Consider the following 24,593-nt stretch of genomic DNA (forward strand, 5'->3'; position numbering starts at 1 on the left):
ACCTCCCTGGTCTCGCAGCCTCGGTCTCACCCCACTTCTGCCACCCCCCACCCAAAGGTTCTATTAAAAACACCAGGTATGCCCTTTCTTAAAACCCTCTGCTGTCCCCCATCCTCAGGCCAGGAGGTCCCACCTGGCAGGTGGTCCTCCACCTTCTCCAGCCTCACCTCCGACCCTCCTGCCTCCACCTCCAGATCCCTCACTCCGGTGCGGCTGGCTTTTTTCTGTTCACCTCACTAGCTCTCTCCGCCTCCAACACTGTGCACACCCTTCCACTGCTCCTCACCTGGCTAACTCCTGTGGTTTCTTCAGACCCCATTCCCTTCCTCCAGGAAGCTACCTCTGCCCTGCCCGCCTGCATACACCCGTGAGCTCTTCCTAACAGAGTCCGGGGCGCTGTGATTTATTGGAATTGTTTACTGTGCATCTCCTTCACTCCATGGAACAGGGCCTCGGCCTGTCTTCCCAGCCCCACACCTGGCACGGCCTCACCTCGCTAAATGAATGGCTGTTGCAGGGCCAGACTGCCCAGTCAGCAGGGCGTACTGAACACCCAGCGCGTACCCGGCACTGTGCGGCACAGTAAGAACTCAGGCCAAGGGTCAAACAAGAACCCCGCGCTGAGGACACAGGAATAGCACAGTAGGAACCTCGCAGGACACCTGTCCAAGAACCACAGTGAACCTCCTGAGTGCCTACTGGGCCATACCCTTGATTCGGTCCGTTTCTCATCCCTGCCAGGCCAGAATTGTCACCTCCTTTTTATAAAGGGTGCTGGGTTATAGAAGAAGAAAGCACACCATACGCAGCCTGAATGCAGCAGCCAAAGCACAGAGCTTCAGTCCACAGGGGCCAAGAGTGCAGGCTCCGGAGCCAGCCTGGGTTTGAATCCCAGCTCCCCCACTTACTGGCTCTCTGACCTCAGGTAAGCGCTCCGCCTCTCTGTACTCCATTCCCTCATCTACTAACTGGGAAGAACAGCACTTAGTCCAGTGGCAGGCACTGGAAGGCAATGAGAGGTGACTATTAAGGTCATGCAGAGGGCAGGGATTTCAACCTGGACCCTCTCCGCTCTACCACACCAGGCTGCCTTCCCAACTCCAATTTCTATGGTTATCTCAAGTCAGACATTTCAATTTGCTCCAACCCACATCTGTAAGGCTAACCCCAGCCACCCCTGAACTGGGGTCTAAAAGGCCCACTTGGAACCAAGTGTTGGCCAGATGAGCTGAATAAGGAACCACTGAGCACAGGATGGTCAAATCTGGGGAGCTTTGCAGCAGAAACAGCCCCCAATCCCAAGACTGCCTCTTATAGCCAGTCCAGCCAAGACACCTGGCTCTACGGTTCTTAAAAATGACTGTGAGCCGAAACCGGTTTGGCTCAGTGGATAGAGTGTCGGCCTGCAGACTGAAAGGTCCCGCGTTCCATTCCGGTCCAAGGGCATGTACCTTGGTTGCGGGCACATCCCCAGTTGGGGGTGTGCAAGAGGCAGTTGATCAATGATTCTCTCTCATCGATGTTTCTAACTCAATCCCTCTCCCTTCCTCTCTGTAAAAAATTAATAAAAAAAATTTTTTTTTAATGACAGTGAAAGACTAATGCCTCACTTCCAGAATGCATACACGCACACACTCCTCCCTCAATGACTATCTGCTGAGTGCCTACTGTGCGCCAGATCTGCATGCTCTTTTTGGCTCCTGCTGGTGCCAAAGCCGGCCTGCAGACCTCTAAAGAAGGGCACCTGTCCTGGCACAGACTGGATTAACTACACCAATGAGCTTTCTCCCAAATACCACCCTGGATAGAAGGACAAACCTCATTCCTCTGCCATTCGTCCAGCATCTGAGCCCTCCTGTGGGCCAGACTGAGGTCACAGAGGTGACTCTCACACAGTCTTTGCCCTTGAAGAGGGAAATATGATGCGGACACAAATAGAGAGTTGGTGGAAGGAATGAGGGCAGCCTGCCTGAGTTTGAGTGTGCAAAGGGCCTGGCTGGCCTGGCGGAGCAGGCACTCACCACAGCACCCTCAACCAGGTCATGTCCCAACAGGGCAGTGGCTGGAGTGGGGGCGGGGGACATTCTACAGAGGGGATTAAGGTTCAGGGAGGAGTTGAGACTCGTCATCAGCTGGTACCAGGAGAGGCTGGGGCTAACACTTCCAGATTAGAATCTTGGTGCCCTTAAAGCCGCTCTCAGGCTGATGATACAGGCATGCTAATTTAGTTTCAGCTCAGAGAGGTTGGGCAACTTGCCCACAGTCACCCAGCTTGTAACAGATAGGATCAGGCTGGATGTCTTTCCATGCCCAGTCAAGATGGCTGGGGCACTCATCTCACAGGAGTAGGTCAGGGACAGCAGCAGGAGGGTTAGAGACTCTAGGTGGGGCAATGACAAGAGATGCAAAGGAGGCATCTGCTGAACATTCACTATGGCTTTATCTTTTTTAAAAAATTGAATTTACTAGGGTGACATTGGCTCATAAAATTATATAGATTTCATATAATGTGTCATCTGTATGTTATATCGTGTGTTCACCACCCCCAGCCACGTCTCCATTTAACTAACCCCCATCCTTCTTTCCTCTGGGAATCACCATACTGTTGTCTACGAGGTTTTTTTGTTGTCTTTGCTTAATCCCTTCACCTTTCTCACCCAAGGACTGTTATCTTACTCAATCCTTCCATCACCCTATGAGGTACTGTTGTCAGCTGCATTTTACAGACAGAAAAATCACACCCAAAGTCACACTGTTGATGGCCAATGTGACTTTGTCAATGTACCAATGTACCAGTGCCGGGCGTCCAAGCCACCCCCGCAGCCCCATTCCCCACTCCCCAGCAACGCCACTTATGTTCAAACAAGCTGAACCAATGTTTTAATCCTCAGCTGAATATGTTACTGCTGTAATTTATTGATTTTTAGAGAAAGGAAAGGAGAGAGAAAGAAACACTGATCGGTTGCCTCCTGCACATGCCCTAACCAGGAACAGAACCCACAACCCAGGCACGTGCCCTGACTGGGAATCGAACTGGCAGCCTTTTGGTGTACGAGACAACGCTCCAATCATCTGAGCCACCCAGCCACGGCACAAATGAGCTGAATTTTAACCAAGGGCCTCTCTCTACCACTAATAGGTCATTTCTACCTGTCCAACCAGTTTCGAGGACTAAATTTGCAGCCCAGGTTTCAATAAGAACAAAGAGTAAGGCACTTCCATTCTCTTTGATCCCCGTTTAAGAACAACATGGCCACCGCCTCCCCCGCCCCCTCCCAAGCTCAGGTGGCTGCACCTTTGGGCCCTTCAACCTGCAGACACCTCCGCTCCACACCAGGAGTTTCCCGGTGGCAGTACCCCCTCCCACACTGCAGGACTGACTCTCCGGGGCTGGAGGTCAGGGAGTGGTGCGTGAGTCACTGGTAGGACGAGAGGGAAGAGAAGACAAGCTCCCAGACTGTGTGGCCAGTGTCACATGCCGTGCAAGCCCCACGCCTCCCTGCACAGCGTGCAGCTGGGACAGCTGAGCCTTGGGTCATTCTTGCAGTTTGATCTAGAAGGGTTCCCGGTGCAAGTCTGGCCTCGGCCCTCAGAAGAGCTGGAATCATAGGGTGGGGTGGGGTGCAGCCAGCGAGCCCCTCCTCTCTGGTGCCCACTTCCACACCCTCCCCCTCCGCGGAGAGCAGAGCGTACACATGCCCAGCCTGGCAGCACTGAGGCAGGTCTCATAGTTTCCACCCCACCTTCTCCCCAGTTCATCCCTGGGCTCAGGCTCCTGGGTGGTCAGCAGGGCAGGGACCGCTGTTTCCCAGATGAGGAAACAAACAAGCTGAGCAGGAGCCAGTGCCTTGCTGGAGGCCTGGAAGCCCACTGGTCTGGCCGGGCCTCCCCCTTTCAGAACGGCTGCACTCGTGCCCACTAGCTCTCCTTCAACCGTAACCGCTGCATGTTCTTCGAAGGACCGAGGACAGACACGTCTGCTCTCCCATTCTGGTGGGGGAGACCACTAACGTGAAACAAACATGGGTGTATCATGTAGAGGGAGAAAACAAGCAGGCCCCGGGACGGGGGTGGGGGGGACACCACGTGAGATGGGAGCCAGGGAAGGACTCTGTTCTCTGGGAGGCCTGGGACCTCCCTAACATCTCCCTCCTCCACAGCACCTCACTTCCAGAAAGCCCCGGCTTTGGCAGAGCCTGATGGGTCCTGCCCTCAGGCAGACACCTCCCGGACTCCCACCCAGTGGGGCCAGCACTCTGGTCCCCCTCCCAGCCCTCCTCTACCCCAGCCCGAGGCTGCCAGGGGCCAGAGCGTCTCCGCAGGGCGAGGCTCTGCTGAGCAGGCACCCGTGTTGGGCCCCGATTCCTCGCGGCTGCTTTCTCCCAGGCAGGGGTGCTCTGCACCTCCGGGCCCGGCAACGTCTCCATCTAGGATGGAGGAACAGCCTCCGAATGACCTCTCTCCCAGTTCAGACCCAGCAACTCCTCCCTCACGCTTGGCCCTGGAATCACGTCAGCACAGTAGGCCCCAGGATTACTCCTCATCACCCTTCCCACTGGGTCCCCTGCTTTCTCACGGCTGACGGATCACCTCCAAAAATCTCCGCCCGCTCCTCCTAGACCCACCCACTGCTCCCTGCAGCCCCAGCCAAGACCCTGTGAACTACAACCCGCTGGTCCACCAACGGCCATCTTCCCCCAGGCCCACGAGTCCCATCTCTGCCCCTCTCCTGGACGCTTGCAAAGCAGACACATCCAGGCCCGACCCTGTGAACCAACTCCTCTAGCCTGACTCTTAAAATGGCCAATATCAACTGACTTCGCCCCTAAAATGACCAATAACAACTGCAGCTTCATGAAGGCTCACCTTGGCCAATAACTTTTCACACACAATCTGATTTATTCCTCTCTTAAACCCTGTGGCACAGAGGTTGTTGTTGTTTTTTAAAAAAATATATTTTTATTGACTTCCGAGAGAAAGGGAAAGGGAAAGAGAGATAGAAACATCAATGATGAGAGGGAATAATTGATTGGCTGCCTCCAGCACATCCCTAACTGGGGATCAAGACCACAACTAGGGCATGTGCCCTGACCAGGAATCGAACCATGACCTCCTGGTTCATAGGACAAAGCCACCCCAGCCAGAAGGCATGGGTATTATCACCCACTTTACGGATGAGGAAACGGGGGCTCAGAGGAATTCGGTTACCAGCCTGAGGCCTGAGGTCACGAAGCGGGTAAAGGAGAGTCAGGACTTGAACTGGAGCCTCTGCTCTTCCCCACCCTGCTGTCCCCCCAGGCCTTCCCCTGCCTGCTCTGAGCTCTCCGGACTGAATCCCATGCTCCAGCCGGGGCCCATTCTCACTCTTCCCTTCCTCCAACCCAAAAGTGACCCCTATCCCTGAGGCCCAGAACCCAAGAACTTGGCTGGCTTCCAACGCCAACAACCTTAAATTACGCCCTACCCAGATGCCTCAGTGAATAATAAGAGTGTAGACCTGCAGACTGAAGGGTCCCAGGTTCGATTCCGGTCAAGGGCACAAACCCGGGTTGCAGGCTTGATCCCCAGGAGGGGGCATGCAGGAGGAAGCCAATCAATGAATCTCTCTCATCGTTGATGTTTCCATCTCTCTCTCCCTCTCCCTCTCTGAAATCAAGAAAAAATATATATATTTTAAAAAGAATCTTAAATTAACCCCTGCCTCTTTAAGAGTAGAGTCCCCCTGGCATTGATGGTGGACTCCCTGTGTGTTCAGCTTCCACATTTCATCACACCATCAATCCCTCCTTTGCCACAGACTAGCAACAGCCCTTCCTCTGTCCCCAGGGCCAACAGAGCAACTTCTGCACAGCCGGGGGCTCTTTGCGGGCTCTCCGCCCCAGCAAGACAGACTTCACCGGCAGACACGGACTCAGCCTCACCGCTGCCCTCCACCTTCCCAGCCTGTGCGAAAAGCACTCCTCCGGCGAGCCGCTTTCAGTGCCAACGCTGACCTGACCTTCTCCAGGGGCCTACAATCCAAAGGTCTGCTTCCTCTCCCACACCTCAAGCCACCCACCTTCTCCAATGTTCCCACCTTCTACTGACCAGCAGCTCCGATTCCCCAATTCTTTCTCGGCTGGGAAAAAAGAAGAGCCTTCTATAACCAGGCCCCTGCGCCTGAACGACTACGGAGTGACTTTTCTCCTTCTTCATGCCAAGATCTAGCACCTCTGACTATCTCCCCCACCCCAAATGGGCCACCACCTCTGCTCCTTTTCTGGGAGTTTACCTGGACTCCCTTTTCCCGACCCCGGGATTTACCGCCTCCTCCACAGCCACAGTCCCGACGTATTCCCTTCCTCTTCCCGCCGGGCTTGTAGACCAGGAAACCTAACCGCTTTCATCCCCATGGCCCATCAGACTTCTCCACCTGCGCTTTCAGCACCCATGCTGACCTTCTCCCTCCCGATAGCTCTCTCCATCCTTCTCTGGGGGGAACTATGAACTCAGAGGCTAACGTCCTTCCGATTTCCCAAACTTTCTTTTAATTGCTCGTCGTTTTAATTCCTGAAACGATCGAGGCGGAGGTGGGGGGTGGGTATAAAGGAGCTACATCTCACCTTCCCAGCCCAATAGCTATCCCATCTCTACCTGAAGGCTGTCACCTTAAGTCATCATTAGGAGCCATGTACTGAGCACCCCCTGCGTGCCGGGCGTTGCACCGACTCCCGAGACCCCCACGCGCCGCCCCCTCGCCTTGGTTGTAGTTACCGTGTCTCCAAGGGTCTTTGGGCTCCACCGCTCCGGACACAATATCCTCGTCGGAGGGGAACGTGACGCGCTTAGCCGCAGCCTTGAGGCGCCCATCGGTCGGGGACGATGCGGGGCTGGGAGACTGGGCCTCGGCGGGCGCCTCTTCGGCGGCGTCGCCGTCCCCGCCGGGCCCGGGCGGCGCCTCCTGCGGCGGGTTCTCCATCGCCGCCGCCGCGTCCTCACGGGGGCCCCGGGGACATGCCCCGGGCCCCGGACTTGTCTCTCCGGGCCCGCCCGCCGTCTCGGGGCATGGGCTCCGCCGCTCTTTCAAGCGCCGCCTCCGTCCGCTTTCCTGGTCGTCGTAGTCGTCGCCGCCACCGGGAGCCCGAGCGCGCCTCCCCCGAGCTCCGCGCCCGCCTGCCTGTCCGCAGCCGCACTTTCGTTAAAGGCCGGTGAGCCCACCGCGCGCCAAGGAAAGCAGAAAAATCTATGTGAGCTGTCTGCGATCAGAGTTGCCTCGCGGGCTGCTGAAGCGGGAGAACCAAAGGCAGCCGGAGCCTCGGGAGAAAGAAACGTGAGCACGGAATCCGCAGAGCCGGAACTGCAGAGCGCGGCGGGCGGGGCGAGGCGGACGCCGTCTCCCGGAGCAGCGCGCACGCGCGAACCCGAGCCGCCCTCACCCCGCCTTCCCGCCTCCGGCCACATAGCTGAGGTTCAGGCTCGCACACTTTCGTCACTAGCTCAGACCCCGCCTAAGGGCTGGGGGTTGATAAAGATAAAAAGAAACAACTGCTGCACCGGGCTAGACCAACTCATAAGGAGAGAGGTGACGGAGTGGAGAACTTGGAAGGTGATAGTTGTTGAATATGAGTATTGGTAAAGGATGCTGACGGAGGGATCCTCTACCTGGAGACGGAGTTTCTGCCCCCTTGCTGGTCTGTAGCCTTTCACTTGCAGACTGCAGTTTCATCAACAATTTTCTGTAGCTGAATAGCGTTGTATAAGATACAATTATAGTTTATGAACTAAAATAAGTATGAGCATAGCCTTGATTTTAAAAGGGGATGGGTGGGCGAAGAAGGAAGTCCAAAAGCAGGAGGAATCTGCCCAAAATACCAAGCGATGGAGCATTGAGCAGAGACCAGCAGGAGCTCAAGCCACGCCCCCGCACGCCTTTCCACGCCCCTTCCCTCCCGCGCCCCGAGTCCATTCAATCACTTAACATTCGCTTCCGCACTTTCGCGGTGCTTTCCCCAGCCATTGCAACAATGGGGGGGCGGGGGGAGGCGAGAGGCGGAGCTAAAACCCAAAATAGGGGACTCGGGGAGAAACGAGCGACGTCGTTGCCAAGGCAACTCGAGAGCGAGGCCAGGGACTCGCCAGAGGTGGCGTTGTGAATGGACATGTGGAAGCTGAGGCTTTACACTCGTCTTCGACTTCATTGGCCACCACACTTTCGTGACGGAAGAGGAACGAAGCAAACCTCATGTACCTGTAATGGAATCTCCACCTACATTTTCAAGTTAATGGGATTAAAAGGGGGCAGGAATTACTTTTTAAAAACGAATCTGCCAAACGACTACTAGTGACGGGGCTAAGTAAAGCAAGTGATATGGACGGCCATGCCATAGAGCTGGGGCAAAATGGAGAAGAGGTGAAGCTTCACCCTAATCCCTAATCCTCAGCCATTTTCTCAATGGCGCCGCGGAATCCGACCTTTCCTCACGTGCGGTGGGGGAAGCGAATCTGGTGGTCTCACCATCCAGGCCACACAGGAGCGCATCCCTTGCTCTGAACATCTCCTCCCACCCAATAAATTTAATCCAGAACATCCAAGCCTGTTATCCAGGTCGCTCCAGCCGTTCCCCACAGCCAGGAGCAGTTCAATCCCTGCATCTTTATCCAAGTTTCTCCCAGCCTTCTGATGCGCCCTTCTTTTTGGCCAGGTCCATGGGATTCAGTCCTTGGGTAGCTATCCTCCCGCCCCTTAAATCTTGCTTCATCCCTGTTTGGCTACACTTACATTAAAAAAACCAAAAAGGGCCCTAGTTGGTGTGGTTCAGTGGGCAGAGCGTTGGGCCTTTGGACTGGAGAGTCCCGGTTCCATTCTGGTTAAGGGCACATGCCCGGTTGTGGGCTGGATCCCCAGTAGGGGGCGTGCAGCAGGCAGCTGATCAATGATTCTCTCATCTTTTGATGTTTCTCTACCTTTCTTTCTGAAATCAATAAAAATATACTAGAAGAAAAAAAACAGGAGGCGGATTTTTCTGTAATAATAATTGTTCTTTGGCAGGACAGTAGTATTGGGGAAATTTCTTCAGGGTGACTGAACTTTGCAACTTCTGTAATAAACAATTTCCCACTCTGCAATTTGCCTTCCTTTATTCCCACTGCCCCCCTCCCTAACCCCACCCACCTCCAGTCTTCAGGATCTGTCCCAAGACCCACATTTCTGTAGACTTTAAAGTTTTGTGAGGTAGAGCATTCCTTTCAATGGGACCTAGAACTTGTGGGGTTGCAGAATTTTACTGACTAGACACCGGAGATCTGAAGAAGTCAGTTGCTTGGAGCTTGGCTCAAAACTCCAAGGGAATTCTGAACTCTGTGAGGCCCAGAGACCTGGAACTGCTGGAAGCCTGGGAATTTGTGGCGAGGCCTAAGGCAGGAGGTGGCCACAATAATGTCTTCATAGCTTGAAGGTGTAAGCAATAATGTCACTGCACCGGAGCAGCGCCTCCGCCTGCACACCTATCGGCGTCTGCAGCTGCAACACGTAGAAGTTGGCCACGTCCACGTCAGTGGCTCCGAAGTGGGCGGTCACGTGCACACCCTCGTGCAAGGTGAAGCTGACCTGGCGGCCCACCATGGCCAGCAGGCTGCGGAGATAGCGCTCCCGGAGGACGGCTCGGGCCCGCTGTTCCTGGGACTCCTGACATTCGTGAACTGCAGGAGACTCCGGGGTTTCAGGAACCTCTGGCTTCAGGGGAGCCCTCCGTCCGTCAGGCGCAAAGCCCCTGCTCAGGCCCTGGGGGCCGCGGGGGAGCCGGAGCACAGGCACAGGGCTGCTCAGTGGAGTCTGCATTGTCCAGGCTGTTGGTAAAGAAGAGCAGGGGGTCATTACGTAGGGAGGTGAGATAAGAGGGAGAACTGGAAGCAGAGGCTTTTCTGCCACATCTCAGCCCAACCTGTCCAAAACCAGCCTCCTGATCCCCCTTCTAAAATCTGCACCATCCCTCCACCAGTCCCGTATTCCCAGGAGCTGCCAACACCATTCCTGAGGGCCACAGAGCGGGGACTTCTGCCTGATGTTATCACAGCTTGACTCCGTTCCTGGCCACAAACATGTGCTGAAAGACCCGTCCTCCTTTCCTCTCTCACACATGGCCCATCCGATCCACCAGGAAATGCTACCTGCCAAGTAAATCCCGCCCCACAGACGCCAGCCTGGCAGGGCTCCCATTGGACAAATCTGGAATGAGTTAAACATTTAAATATGACAATTACATATTATAACCACTGAATAAAACAGAAATCCATGAGTCCATGCTAACTAAAAACGCACAAAGGAGAAGAAAACTTCCTTCTTATCTTAGAACGGCTAAAACTTGTCCAGGAACATCGATGAGGTCCAGGCTATCTACATAGTCTTAAAGTGCCTCCTCCCAGGAGATTCACTGTAAAGAGTAACTTTCTGGTGGAGAAACCTGGCGGACACCATCACTTAGGCATCAAAGCCAATAGGTGCAGTAATGAGACAGCAGACACCATGGACCTCCTGATGTGATATATTAAGAAGGACAGAACACAGGTGTGTGGATTACCTGAATCTAATCGTGAGGGACAATTGTGTCTGATCAATCTACTCAACTTGAAGAGCATTACACCAGAAAACTAGTCTGGGAGACAGATTTTTAAAAAACAATTTTAATTTAAAAAATCTCTCTTTATGCGCACACACTCTTGACTGGAATCGAACCTGGGACCCCCCCAAAATTTTTTTTGTTAAATATATCTTATTGATTTTTTTACAGAGAGGAAGGGAGAGGGATAGAGAGTTAGAAACATCGATGAGAGAGAAACATCAGCTGCCTCCTGCATACCTCCCACTGGGGATGTGCCTGCAACCAAGGTATATGCCTTTGACCAGAATCAAACCCAGGACCTTTCAGTCTGCAGGCTGATGCTATATCCACTGAGCCAAACTGGTTAGGGTGCAAAAAAAATTTTTTTTATTGATTAAGGAGAGAAAGGGAAAGGAAGAGATAGAAACATCAATGAGAGAAAAATCAATGACTGGCTGCTTCCTGCACACCCCCTGCTGAGGATGGAGCCTGCAACCAGGGGATGTGTCCTGACTGGGAACTGAACCATGACCTCCTGGTTCATAGGTCAATGCTCAACCACTGAGCCACATTGGCTGGGCCTGAGAGATAGATTTGAGCTCTGCCTCCTGTCTCTTGCCATTCAACTTCACAGTTAAAGCTTTTTCTTTAAAAAAAAAAAATTTTTTTTTAAATTAAAAATTAGCCTGGATTCTTCAAAAATATCATTATAAAAGAAAAGCTGAGCTGAAACCAGTTTGGCTCAGTGGATAGAGCGTCGGTCTGCGGACTGAAGGGTCCTAGGTTCGATTCCAGTCAGGGCATGTACGTTGGTTGTGGGGACATCCCTGGGAGGGGGTGTGCAGGAGGCAGCTGGTTGATGTTTCTCTCTCATCAACATTTCTGGCTCTCTATCCCTCTTCCTTCCTCTCTGTGGAAAATCAATAAAATATATTAAAAAAAAAAAAAAAAAAAAAAAAAAGCTGAGGGAAAGCTCTGGCCAGGTAGCTCAGTTGGTTAGAGCGTTGTCCCGATATGCCAAGGTTTCAGGTTCAATCCCTGGTTAGGGCACATACAAGAAGCAACCAATGAATGCATAAATAAGTGAATAACCAATCAATGCTTCTTTCTCTAAAATCGATAAATAGCCCTAGCCAGTTTGGCTCAGTTGATAGAGCATCAGCCTGCAGACTGAAAGGTCCCAGGTTCCATTCTGATCAAGGCACATGCCTGGTTTGTGGGCTCGATCCCCAGTAGGGGGCGTGCAAGAGGCAGCCGATCAATGATTCTCATCATTGATATTCCTATCTCTCTCTCCCTCCCTCTGCCTTCCTCTCTGAAATCAATAAAAATGTTTAAAAATTAAATCAATAAAACTTAAAAAAAATTATATATATGAACTAGTATATACATATATAATATATTCAAAGACTACCACTTCTTATTCTCTCATCTGACAACTGATCTTGGTCCAGCCACCATCACTTCCACCACTTCCTGCCTGGACTGTTGAATTCAGCTCCTCACTGGCTCCCCTCTACACCACACCCTTCCGCCTTCACACCCCATCCTGGTCCTCACACACAGCCAGAGGGACCAGAGTCAAATAGCATCTCTCGGCTACGCAGAACCTTCTGGTGCTTAATTCAACGCCCGGGTCCTCATCACTGCCCTCAAGGCCCTCATGTTCTGTTCCCCCTCTTGGCACACCATCCAGCCAGCCACTCTGGCCTCTTTGCTGGCCCCTGAATATGCCTGCAATCCCCTCAGGCCGAGCACCTGGGTTCCCTCTACTCTATCTCCTTTCCCCTTCCCTGACCAGCAGATCTTTACGTTTTCTCTGCCCCTCATCCCTCTATCAGCTCATTATTCTTTGCAGCACAGACCCCTCCTAGGCATCTAGAATAAATAAAGTGTAATATGCTAATTAGATAAGAGTTCCAAGCTGGGGCTGCAAGGGAAGCCCGGGTCCCAGGTGGAGGCAGCCTGGGGAAAGACGGCCTCTTGCACGAATTTCATGCATCGGGCCTCCAGTGTAATGTGTATTTATTGTTCTGCTTACGGTCCGTCTCCCCTGCAAGATGGCTCCGTCCCATAGGCAGCAGCCTTGCTTCCCCTCCTCCCATGTGTCCTCAGCTCCTGGGACACTGAGTGGCACAGGGACCAGGCTCCGGTCCCATGAAAGGAGTGGAGATTAAGCTCCCAGGCCTGGGTGACCTCAAGCAAGAGGCAGTTTCCTCTTCATTGTGGGAAGAAATAGCACCCATTGCCACCTCTGTTTATCAGGATTCAACAGGCTCTGCAGAACGGGCTGGATATACAGCGGGTTCTCCGTAACAGTTACAGTTGATATCAGTGTTGTTGTCTGACCTGGGGTGAACTGTTAACTGCTCTGTGCCTTGGTTTCCCCCATCTGTAAAATAGGGATGATAAAGGACCTGCCTCCCAGGTTGTCATGGGGACAGGGTGACCTAATAAATGTACGATGTTTACCATTCTCCCGGAACACAGCAATCACCTGCTCTGACGTGGACTGCATATGGGGAAACGCTGGGTTTGGGGGTGGGAGGAGGAAGGGAGAGGGGCCTACGTTTGGTTCAGGCAGCTGCTCCGCTCTCTGTGGCTCAGTCCCCTCCTCCCTAAAGTGACTAACTGGGGACCCACCACCACCACTTCCACCACTTCCTGCCTGGACTGTTGATGCCAACTCCGCACTGCCCACCCCCACCTCCACACACACACATCCTCCTGCCTTCACACCCTGACCTCACACACAGCCAGCCCCTACCTACAAATCTGTACCCCTCTCAGTGCATCAGGTCAGGTTCCTCAGCATCCCAGCTGTGAAGAAAGCAGTCCTACAGCTCAGGCTGGAGGCAGGGCTCAGCCCGGAGAAGGTTTGCCAGGCAGTTGCCGATTTGAAACAACTTCGTCTGCAGAATGCTCAACGTAAGCCCCTGCTGCCGGGAGCATCTTCAAGTACCAATCCCTTCAGACCCCAGAAAGTGTGTTCCTTTTTGTAGTGAAATGAATCTTTGAAGGTGCTCTAAGCCACTTTTCACGAACCAATGAATATTCATAGAGCTGAAGCAGTACAAAAATCTTATCCTTATAACAGGTGCCATGCTATTAAAACTTCTGCTTTTGTCAGTCCTTAGCATCTACTTCTATGAATGGTCATGAATTTCTATTTCACAAGGATACTTATTTTATATACACAGGCAACAGCATACAAATAACATACTTACTATAAAAAAAATAGTGATCGGCCCGGCCAGTATGGCTCAGTGGCTGAGCACTGACCTATGAACCAGGAGGTCATAGGTTAATTCCCGGTCAGGGCACATGCTCAGGTTCCAAGCTCAATCCCCAGTTGAGAGTATGCAGGAGGAAGCTGGTCAGTGATTCTCATCATTGATGTTTCTCTCTTTTTCTCCCTCTCCCTTCCTCTCTAAAATCAAAAGACTACCACAGAACAATCTTTGCAGAAGCCGGTTTCAGCTCAATCCCGCAAGCTATTCTTCAAAAAGTAATATCCTCTGTAAAGGGCTCGATAATAAAAATATACTTAAGCCGAAACCGGATTGGCTCAGTGGATAGAGGGTCGGTCTGCGGACTGAAAGGTCCCAGGTTTGATTCCGGTCAAGGGCATGTACCTTGGTTGTGGGCACATCCCCAGTGGGGAGTGTGCAGGGGGCAGCTGGTCAGTGTTTCTCTCTCATTGATGTTTCTAGTTCTCTATCTCTCTCCCTTCCTCTCTGTAAAAAATCAATAAAAAATATTAAAAATATATATATATATATATATACTTTAAAAATAATAAATAAAAAAACACAAAGTGATTGAAGCAGCCCAAGTGCCCATCAGCAGATGAGTGGATTAAAAAAACTGTAAAACATTTACACTATGACATACTATGCAGCTGCAAAAAAGGTTCCTACCCTTTGAGAAAGCATGGAGAGTATCATACTAAATGAAATCAGTCAGTTAGAAAGACAAGTATCACATGATCTCACACATATATGGAATCTAATGAACAAAATAAACTGGCAAACAAAATAGATCCAGAGACATAGGCAAACAAAATAGATCCAGAAGCATGCAACAGACTGACATATTTCAGAGGGAAGGAGGTAGGGGTGGGGACGGGGGTGAGGAAAGAGATTAACCGGGTGCACGGTTAATAGTCATGCTAGAGGCCTGGTGCACGGATCTGTGCCCTGGTGGGGTCCTCCAGCCTGGCTTGCATCCTCTCACAATCCGGGACCCCGTGGAGGATGCTGGACTGCCAGTTTCGAAGGATGTAGTAGTGCTGGAAGCAGCAGGTGGCTGGGGCCGGACACCTGCCACTGCTGTTACTGCTCGGTACACTGCCGCTGAGGCGCAAGAGTCTCGCCAGCCTTGAGCCTGGCACCTAGCACTCAATGGTCAGCTGAGCAATGCTCAGCCATGGGGGCGCCCTGACCACAAGGGGGCAGCTCCCGTGTCGAGCATCTGCCCCCTGGTCATCAGGGTGCATCATAGCAACCGGTCGACCAGTTGTTTGGTCATTTGGTCGTTCAGTCACTTAGGCTTTTATATATCTAGATATGTACAACCCATGGACATAGACAATAGTGCAGTGAAGACCTGCAGAGGAGGTGGGAATTGAGGGGGAGGCTTAAAAGGGGGGAGGATTGGGACATCTATAACACTCTCAACATTAAATTTTAAAAAATAATTGCAAAAATTTAAACAAACGTAAAATAAAATGATTAATTGAAGCTACTGACAAATATTAGGCACCCAGTGTCCTGTCCTGGGGCCATTCATGGTCCAGAAGCAATTGAGACTGTCCTTTATCTGTGAGGCTCTTCCTGTTTCTGCAGCTCAAATGTGAGCTCCTTGCACGAAAAGACCCTGATGAGAAATGGGCCCGGGCTGTGGGCCAGGGTTTCTCAGCCTCCCTGTTACTGACTTGAGTTGGATCACCCTTTGTTGTGTTGTGGGGTGTCCTGTGCATAGTGCAGGGGTTTAGCAGCATCCATGGCTTCTATCCACTGGTGCCTCCCCGAGATTTGACAACCAACACTCCTCTCCATTGGGGAATGGCATGGTCTGAGAATTGCATGTCAATTCAGTAAAGCCATTAAAACAAAACAAAACGCCGAAACCGGTGTGGCTCAGTGGATAGAGCGTCAGCCTGCAGACTCAAGGGTCCCAGGTTCGATTCCAGTCAAGGGCATGTACCTTGGTTGCAAGCACATCCCCAGTAGGAGGTGTGCAGGAGGCAGCCGATGGATGTTTCTCTCTCATCAATGTTTCTAACTCTCCATCCCTCTCCCTTTCTCTCTATAAAAAATCAATATAAATAAAATAAAATAAAAATAAAAGCAACAATACGAACTGTCTCTAGGGGACAAAAAAAATTGCCTCTGGTTGAGAACCACTGACAAACAGGTGGAAAGGGGGGGGATAAAGACTGCTACTGAGTATGTGACATATTCATATAGCCTCGCTGTGAACCTGAGAAATGCAAATTCAAGCTACCAGGCTACTGGACCCCACTTCCCGGAGCAGGGAAGATGAAAGGGGCTGATGCAGCTCTGAGTCGGTGCAGCCACGGAGGAACCTGTTCAATCCCTTGTGGCCAGTGTCAGTTAGGACAGCCTCCCAGAGGGCACCTGGACAGAACCCAGGAAACTGCAAACGCCAGGCATTCCGGCTTCTGCCATGATAGGCTGGGCAGGTGACCCTGAGTTGTCTGCCTTTTTGTATTTGAATAACCTATTGAAATAAATTTTAAATACTAATTTTAAAAAGGAATGTATTGTAATGCTTCCATGTCCCTTAAAACAAAGTTAGATACTTTACATGGCCGGTGTGGCTCAGTTGTTGAGCATCAACCTATGAACCAGGAGGTCACAGTTCCATTCCCAGTCAGAACACATGACTGGGTTGTGGGATCCATCTCCAATAGGGGGCATGTAGGAGGCAGCTGGTCAATAGGTCTCTTTCATCATTGATGTTTTTTTTGTTTTGTTTTGTTTTTTTAACAAATTTTATTGATTTTTTACAGAAAGGGAGAGAGATAAAGAGCTAGAAACGTCGATGAGAGAGAAACATCAACCAGCTGCCTCTTGCACACCCCCTACCGGGGATGTGCCCGCAACCAAGGTACATGCCCTTGACCAGAATCGAACCCGGGACCCTTCAGTCCGCAGGCTCTACCACTGAGCCAAACCGGTTTCAGCCATCATTGATGTTTTTAATCTCTCTCTCCCTCTTCCTTCCTCTCTGAAATCAATATTAAAAAAAATAAATAACAAAAATATTTTTAGTGAGGTTAACGCTCAACCACTGAGCCATGGGCTGGCCGGGATATATATATATATATATATATATCTTATTGATTTCTGAGAGGAAGGGAGGGGGAGAGAGAGAAACATCAATGATGAATCACTGATGTGTGTGTGTGTTTTAAAATATGTCTTCATTGATTTCAGAGAGGAAGGAAGAGGGAGGGAGAGAGAAACATTGATCAGCTGCCTCCTGCACTACCCCTACTAGGAACTGAGCCCACAACCTGGGCATGTGCCCGTGCAGTCTGCAGGCTGATGCTCTATCCACTGAGCCAAACCTGAACGCCCTCTCCTAACCTTACAGTCACGCACTCCCAAACCTTTCTGTCCCTGACCCAGACCTTTCCCAGCCCCTGTGGAACTAGCTGCCAAGTCCTATTGGGAGCCCAATATGTGCCTTATCAGCAGAAGTTAAGTAACAGCTCTGTAAAGGGCCCAATAGTAAATATTTTAGGCTTCATGGGTCATAGGGTCTCCGTCACACTACTCAACTCTGCCATAGTAGCAGGAAAACCATAAATAAAACATAAACTAAGAACATGGCTATCCTATATAATAAAAGCCTTAATATACTAACTACACTGTTTCCCCGAAAATAAGACAGTGTCTTATATTAATTTTTTCTCCCAAAGTTGCACTAGGTCTTATGTTCAGGGGATGTCTTATTTTTGGGGAAACACGGTAAGTATACAGTTGTCTGGTCAGCCACTTAACCAATCAAAGCATAATATGCTAATGATATGCTAAGGTCACTCAACAAGACCTGCACTGACCACCAGGGGGCAGACAGTCGACGGGTCAACCAGCAGCTATGATGTGCACTGACCATCAGGGGGCAGATGCTCCAACTAGCAGGTTGGCTTGCTGCTGGGGTCCAGCCGATTGGGACTGAGCCAGGCAGTCCAGACATGCCCTGGAGCCCTCCTGACCTCCTCCCGGCCTCAGTGGTGCACAGTGGGGTCCCCCGGCCTGGCCTGCACCCTCTAGCAACCTGGGGCCCCTTGGGGGATGTCAGAGAGCCAGTTTCAGCCCGATCCCACAAGCCAGGCTGAGGGACCCCACTGAGGCACAAATTCATGTGCCAGGCCTCAGTGCTCCAATAAAACCTTACTTACTGGGACACTGAATTTTGAATTTTATATAATTTCACACAGCACAAACGCCTTTTTAAAAAAGTTTTCCAGCCGAAACCGGTTTGGCTCAGTGGATAGAGCGTCGGCTTGGGACTGAAGGGACCCGGGTTCGATTCCAGTCAAGGGCATGTACCTTGGTTGCGGGCATATCCCCAGTGGGGGGTGTGCAAGAGGCAGCTGATCGATGACTCTCTCTCATCGTTTGTTTCTAACTCTCTATCTCTCTCCCTTCCTCTCTGTACAAAATCAATAAAATATATTTTTTTAAAAAATAAAAAATAAAATAAAAAAGTTTTCCAAAACACTTAAAAATGTAAAACCCGCTCTTAGCTTGGTCTTGCAAGAAAGGGGGTGGGGCCACAGCTTTCCATCAGGGAGGAAGGATAAGGATGTGAACTGGGGGAGACCAGTGGGTCTTAAGCCCAGATTCATACCAGGGATCTGGGCAGGTCACTGCAACTCTACGGGCAGCCTTCCTGTCCCAGTTCCTCATCTGCGAAATGAAGCATAAAAAAGACCGAGTGTCGGGAGAAGGCCAATCTCTGGGGGGAGGTTGGTGATCACACAGATAAAGGACGCCCCAGTGTCCAGACTCCTCAATTCCTCTGCTACCCACATTCAACCAATCCGCCAGTAAAGTCTGTCAGCTCCACTTAAAAAATGCATCAGGTCCTGGCCAGTGTGGCTCAGAGGTTAGTGTCAACCTGAGCACAGAAGAGTCGAAGAATGTTCTGTTCCAATCAACGGCAAGTACCTGGGTTGCAATTCCTGGCCCCAAATAGGATATTTGTGGGAGGCGTGTGGGAAGCAATCAATCTCTCTCTCTCTCTCTCTCTCTCTCTCTCTCTCTCTCTCTCTCTCTCTCTCCCCTCTCTCCCTCCCTCCATCCCTTTCCCTCTCTTTAAAAACCAATGGGGGGGGGGGCAATGTTAAAATATGTACAGATAATAATTTAATAAAAAAATTAAATAAATAAATAAAAATAAATAAAAAATTAAAAAACCAATGGAAAAAATCCTCAAATGAAGATGAACAAAACAACCCCCCCCACACACACACACAAAACAAACAAAAAAACCACCACAAATCCAGAATCTGGTCATTTCTCATTCCCCACTCTGCCCCCTCCTCATTCGTCACCAGGACCTCCACCTAGACTACTGCAGTCCGTCTTCTCTCCTTCGGGCACCATGCCCCCACCTTCACCCCCGTCTCTCCCCCCTCAGCTGTCAGAGATCCTGTTAGAACTCATCGCCATCCCTCCTCTACTAAGCTCTCATCTGCTCCTGCCTCAGCCGCAGCAAAAGCCGACATTCTTATAAAGGCTACACAGGAGGACCCATCGCCTCTCTGACCTCCTCCCCCGCTCCACCCTTTGCTCACTGTTGGTCCTTGAACTCGCCAAGCACATTCCTGCCTCAGGCCCTTTCCACGTGCTATTCTTGCCCCTAGAACCCTCTCCCAAGTGGGAGACGTGTATTTCCAGTCATGGTTCACCTCCCCCCTCGCATCACTCAGTCATTGTGCAAACACCTCCTTCACTAGGAGAAAAACAATAAAAATAATGGCCCTTTCACCCCACAGTATCTTTTCTCTGAGCCCGGTCACCTCCTGACAAAACGCATTTCTTTGCTTTCCTCTGTGCTGTCTGCTCTGCCACAGAACACAGCCTCTGAGAGAAGGGACATGTCGGATTACTAACCAACTCCATCCCCAGCCCCTCTCGGGGCCTGCCCCAGGGGGAGTCTGTAAATATTCGCGTATGGAATGTAAAGATTCACCCATCCACACTATCTTAGTTCCTGTTCTGCGCCCAGCCCGTGCGGTGTGGTAGGGAGGACACAGCGGTGACTGGAACAGCCCTCGTGAGTGACACAGACTTGTCTCTAATCTGGACAATGTTGACCAGAACAGGCAGGGCTGGAATGAAGGAGCCCTAGGGCGTCAAGAGCCCCGAGGACACACCTGGCTCAGCCTCGGGGCAAGAGATGCTTTCCAGCCGAAACCGGTTAGGCTCAGTGGATAGAGCGTAGGCCTGCGGACGCAAGGGTCCCAGGATCGATTCCAGTCAAGGGCATGTAACAGGCACATCCCCAGGGGGGGGGGCGAGGGGGTGTAGGAGGCAGCTGATCGATGTTCCTCTCTCATCGATGTTTCTAACTCTCTATCCCTCTCCCTTCCTCTCTGTAAAAAATAAATAAAATTAAAAAAATAATAATAAAAGAGATGGTTTCCAGAAAGCAGGGCACTCAGGGGAGATCGCTCCGACGAGGCCACCTGTGAGCACAGACCTCAATGAAATAGGAACAAGCCACGTGGAGGTCGCGGTAGAAGCCTTCCGGTCAGCGGGAACAGCAAACACAAAGACCAAGGAACGGCGACTCGGAGGCTTAGCAAGGCGGCCAGCGCGGGAGAGGTGGAGGCCGAGGTGGGGGCAGAGGCAGAACGTCCGGGCTTGTACTCTGGGAGAGACAGGAGCCATGAGGCTCTGACTGGAGGAGGGACAGGACCTGACTGGCTTTCCCAGGATCCCCCTGCCTGCGGCACAGAAAATGGACAGGGGGGACAGAGCAGGAGCTGGGAGCCCAGTGGGGAAGGCACACAGCGGTCCGGCTGGAGGACAGCTGTGCTGGGACGGGGTGGTAACAGTGGGGGTTCCAGAAGTGGTCAGATTAGGGCATGCTTTGAAAGTTGAGGGCTCTCGCTATTTGCTGATGGACTGAGAGAAAACGCAGAGCCATGGAAGGCCCCAGGTTTTGCCTGGTCTGGAAGACCACAGTACATGGGACTAATGGGCAAATACATCCCCTAATCTACTTGTCCAGGGCACGCCAAGCTTAGTCAAAGGTCATCAGCCCCCAGGGCTACCCCCAACCTAGATTAGCACTTGAGTGGCTTAAGAGAAATTACTAGTCACCAGGATTAGTGCATTTTTTCATGGGAAATTAAGCAAGTGGCCAAGGACTTGGCCGTTAAATTAAATCTCCAGATAAAACAAAATTCAGGGCGGGTCAGCACAGGGCCTTGTTCTCTTGGGGGTGGTGGTGGGGGGGTGATGGTAACAAACAGGTTTGGTCCTATGAGTGCAATCCCCGTTCTCCACAAAAGAAAACTGGAACTGGGAGATGTCAAATCATTTGCTGGGTGCACGCTAGTGAGTGGCAGGAAGAGGGAGCACAACCCAGTGGCCTGCAGCACAGGGGAGGCCTCTGACCTGATGACCCTCCGAGAATGTGGCTGCAGACGAGAGGGCAGCCCCAGCCCTGCCTCTGTGGGAGCCACACCTCCAAAGCCAGGAGAGGCCGAGGTACCCCCTAATATCCAGGGGTGCTGAGAGTAGAAGCCATCCTGGAGCAGGCTTGTGGATAACTCTGAAGGTAAGAAGACGGACAAAAGTACCTGATAATGGACCAACGAGCTACCGGCTCTGGATTGGGCAGATCCTGAAGGACGACCAGCTGATGTCTGCCAGGCCAGGGAGATGGTGGTAGGAAGGTTCCGACTGTCCTGGAAAAAATGGAACAGAAAGCAAGAGATGTCCCAGGTCAAGTCCAGGTTTATGACTCCAGCCCAGCTCCATGGAAGTGATCAGCCACTGCCAGAATCAGAGATGCCGTGGCAGCAGACAAGGGTAAGAAAAGTGCTGGAAATGGAGATCCTAAAACTGAAACCGAGCAGCCAGAGGCCAAAAGCAGCAGCCACTCACAACCTCCGCAGAACAGCAAACAGCTGGTGACCTTGAGAGCAGTGTGCGTTGGGAGATTCTAAGTTGCATGCATTCCAGGGACTTTAAATTGGTTGGTTTTCACTATTCATAGCCGCTCGGGCTAAAAGGAAAATGCTTTTCTTCAGTCTTCCTTTTCTGAATAAAGAAGTTGCTTATTTATTTTTATTTTTAAAAATATATATTTTATTGATTTTTTTACAGAGAGGAAGAGAGAGGGATAGAGAGTTAGAAACATCGATGAGAGAGAATCATCGATCAGCTGCCTCTTGCACCCCCCCCCCACTGGGGATGTGCCCACAACCAACACACATGCCCTTGACCGGAATCGAACTTGGAACCCTTCAGTCCGCAGGCCGATGCTCTATGCACTGAGCCGGACCAGTTTCGGCAGAAGTTGCTTGTTTAAAAAGTTTAACAACATTGCTTAATTCAGGGCCCTCTCTGCATAGGCACCATGTGTTAGCCATGGGTGTGAACTGTCTTCCTGGATCAGCTCTGGTTTGTTTGATTTGGGAGGGAGGGATAATGGGAGCTTATTTTCCGTCAATTAAATACAAATCCCATTTTCCAGAAATTTAGTCATTTTAATGAGATCATTTTTTTCATCTTAGAGCTAAACTACCTAACTTTAGATAGAACAAAATATGTAAGGAGCCACAGTTACATCTGTATGTTGGATGACTTTAAACCTACATTTTTAAAAAGGAAGATAGATATAGAGACAGTAAAGCAACAAGCAGACTGTCAAATTACAGCGGGGAGGGTAGGGTGATCTGGGGGAGATAATAGATCAACCGAAGGACTTGTATACATGCATATAAGTACAACCAATGGACACAAAACTCTGGGGAGGGAGGGTATATATGGGAGGGGGGGCAATGTTAAAATATGTATACAGATAATAATTTAATTTAAAAAATGTAAAAGAATAAAGAAAAAAAGGAAACTAGTTCATCTGGTGTGGCTCAGGTGACGGGCATCGACCCAGCAACCAAGAAGTCACTGGTTTGATTCCCGGTCAGGGCACATGCTTGGGTTGCAGGCTCGATCCCCTAGTGGGGATCAATAATGTTTCTCTCTCATTGTTGTTTCCATCTCTCTATCCCTCTCTTTTCTCTTTCTAAAAATTAATACAAACATATTCTTAAAAAATTAAAAAAGGAAAATAAATGAGAGCCAAAAAGAGAGGAAACGGGCATGAGAAAGGTCCCAAAGGGTGTGCCCAAGAAGACAAAAGCAGGCCTTAATCCACTCTCCCAGGTGACCAGATCTCCCCGCCAAGGATTTCCTGCAGACAGGTTTCAGGGACCAGTCCAAACCCATCCCCCACTACCTGACAAGCGAATCCGTCTGACTCCAGATCTCATCACTGAGGTCAATGGCAGGGGCAAGAGACGCACAGACCTCCCTCCTTGGGGCCTCAGACTCACTTCCAAGAAAATGGCGCCCTGACCGGTTTGGCTCAGTGGATAGAGCGTTGGCCTGCGGACTCAAGGTCCCAGGTTGGATTCCGGTCAAGGGCAAGTACCTTGGTTGCGGCTTGGTTGCGGGCACATCCCCAGAAGGGAGTGTGCAGGAGGCAGCTGATCCATGTTTCTCACTCATTGATGTTTCTAACTCCCTATTCCTCTCTGTAAATAAATAAATAAATAAATAATCAATAAAATATATTTTAAAAAAGAAAAGAAAAGGAAATGGCAATGGATCAGATCTTGGGACACATGTCTAGCCAAACTCTTCAATGGCCGGGGAGGGGAACAGCTGAGTTACCAGTTTAACGAGGCCCCCAGACCGAGTTCACCAAGATGACCTGTCTGTCCACACGCCCCGCGGGCTGCCCACCTGGAGGCAGATTAGTTCAATGGGAGAGACCCCTCCCCTCCCCTCCACCCCCCGGGCCGGTCAGTTTCCTTTCATTTCCTCCCTGACCACCCATCGCTCTCCCATTCATATACTAAGTGGGTCCTCCCGGCCCCCAGGCGTCCACTCCCCATTCCTCTCCGCCCAGGGCTGGACACGCTTCCCGTCTCCCGCTCGGATTCGGCCGGCGGTTCCGCCCTGGAAGCGGGGAGGGGGTGGGGGTGTGGTGTGTGGGGGGTCTGACTGCTGCTGTTGTGACTATTACCGTCAGCGTAGCCCTTACCCTCACCCCCACGCTCCACCCCGCACCCACACGGTCCCCGCCGCACCCCACGCTCCCCACCACACCCCCACGCTCCCCACAGCACCCCCACCTCACACCCCCGCACCCCCACGGTCCCCGCCGCACCCCCCCCGCTCCCCGCCGCATCCCCCCGCTCCCCGCCGCATCCCCCCGCTCCCCGCCGCACCCCCCGCTCCCCACCTCACACCCCCGCACCCCCACGCTCCCCCCTCACTCCCACGGACCCGCCGCACCCCCCGCTCCCCGCCTCACCCCCACGCTCCCCGCCGCACTCCCCGCTCCCCGCCTCACCCCCACGCTCCCCGCCGCACCCCCCGCTCCCCGCCGCACCCCCCTCTCCGCGCCTCACCCCGGCGCGGGAACATCCCGCACGCGGGTTCCAACCCGACTCCGCGGAGCGGCCGTTCGGGGGCCGCGGCGTCAGCGCAGCCCGCGCCGCGGACCAGCCTCCCCCGCCCCTCCGGCCGGGCGGCCCGCGGGTGGGCGCGGGGCCGGGACCGGGGAGCGGGAAGCTGCGCTCCCCCACCAACGCCCGCACTCACCGAGCGCTGCGCGCCGGCGCCCCACTTCCGCCGGCGTCCCCGCGCCAGAGGCCCGGGCGGGCCGCGCGCCGCCAGCCTGCGTTCCGCCGCCGCCGCCCCACGTGGTCGCGGGCGGGCGGCTCCGGGCCGG

At 52.0% G+C, this 24,593-nt stretch overlaps 2 protein-coding genes across 7 annotated transcripts in view; both read right to left on the reverse strand.

Moving 5' to 3' along the window:
* PPP1R37 (protein phosphatase 1 regulatory subunit 37) overlaps nt 1–7,361 on the reverse strand; it is a 38,255-nt gene extending 30,894 nt beyond the window's left edge. For 2 of the 5 annotated variants that reach the window (XM_036439412.2, XM_036439411.2), the window contains exon 1: nt 6,754–7,358. In XM_036439412.2, the coding sequence (XP_036295305.1) occupies nt 6,754–6,958 (205 nt within the window). In that variant the 5' untranslated portion in view covers nt 6,959–7,358. Of the gene's footprint in view, nt 1–6,753 lie in introns of all 5 variants that reach the window. The other 3 variants (XM_045582245.1, XM_036439410.2, XM_036439413.2) reach the window with 3 other exon arrangements.
* Nucleotides 7,362–9,002: 1,641 nt separating this feature from the next.
* Nucleotides 9,003–24,593, reverse strand: GEMIN7 (gem nuclear organelle associated protein 7). Of its 2 annotated transcripts, none has more exons than XM_036439436.2 (3): nt 24,464–24,593; nt 21,430–21,537; nt 9,003–9,825 (listed from the first exon to the last, which is right to left on the reverse strand). In XM_036439436.2, the coding sequence occupies exon 3, from the start codon at nt 9,815–9,817 to the stop codon at nt 9,422–9,424; it is 396 nt and encodes a 131-aa protein (XP_036295329.1). In that variant the 5' UTR covers nt 9,818–9,825; nt 21,430–21,537; nt 24,464–24,593; the 3' UTR covers nt 9,003–9,421. The 2 variants fall into 2 exon arrangements, with proteins under 2 accessions (XP_036295329.1, XP_036295331.1); XM_036439438.2 differs by having other exon boundaries at nt 9,003–9,828.

This window comes from Pipistrellus kuhlii, unplaced genomic scaffold, assembly GCF_014108245.1.
Source record: "Pipistrellus kuhlii isolate mPipKuh1 unplaced genomic scaffold, mPipKuh1.p scaffold_m20_p_152, whole genome shotgun sequence".
Taxonomy (NCBI): Eukaryota; Metazoa; Chordata; class Mammalia; order Chiroptera; family Vespertilionidae; genus Pipistrellus; species Pipistrellus kuhlii.

Coding starts and splice junctions, on each gene's coding strand:
- GEMIN7 (XM_036439436.2), bottom strand. CDS start 9,817: ATGCAGACTCCACTGAGCAGCCCTGTGCCTGTGCTCCGGCTCCCCCGC.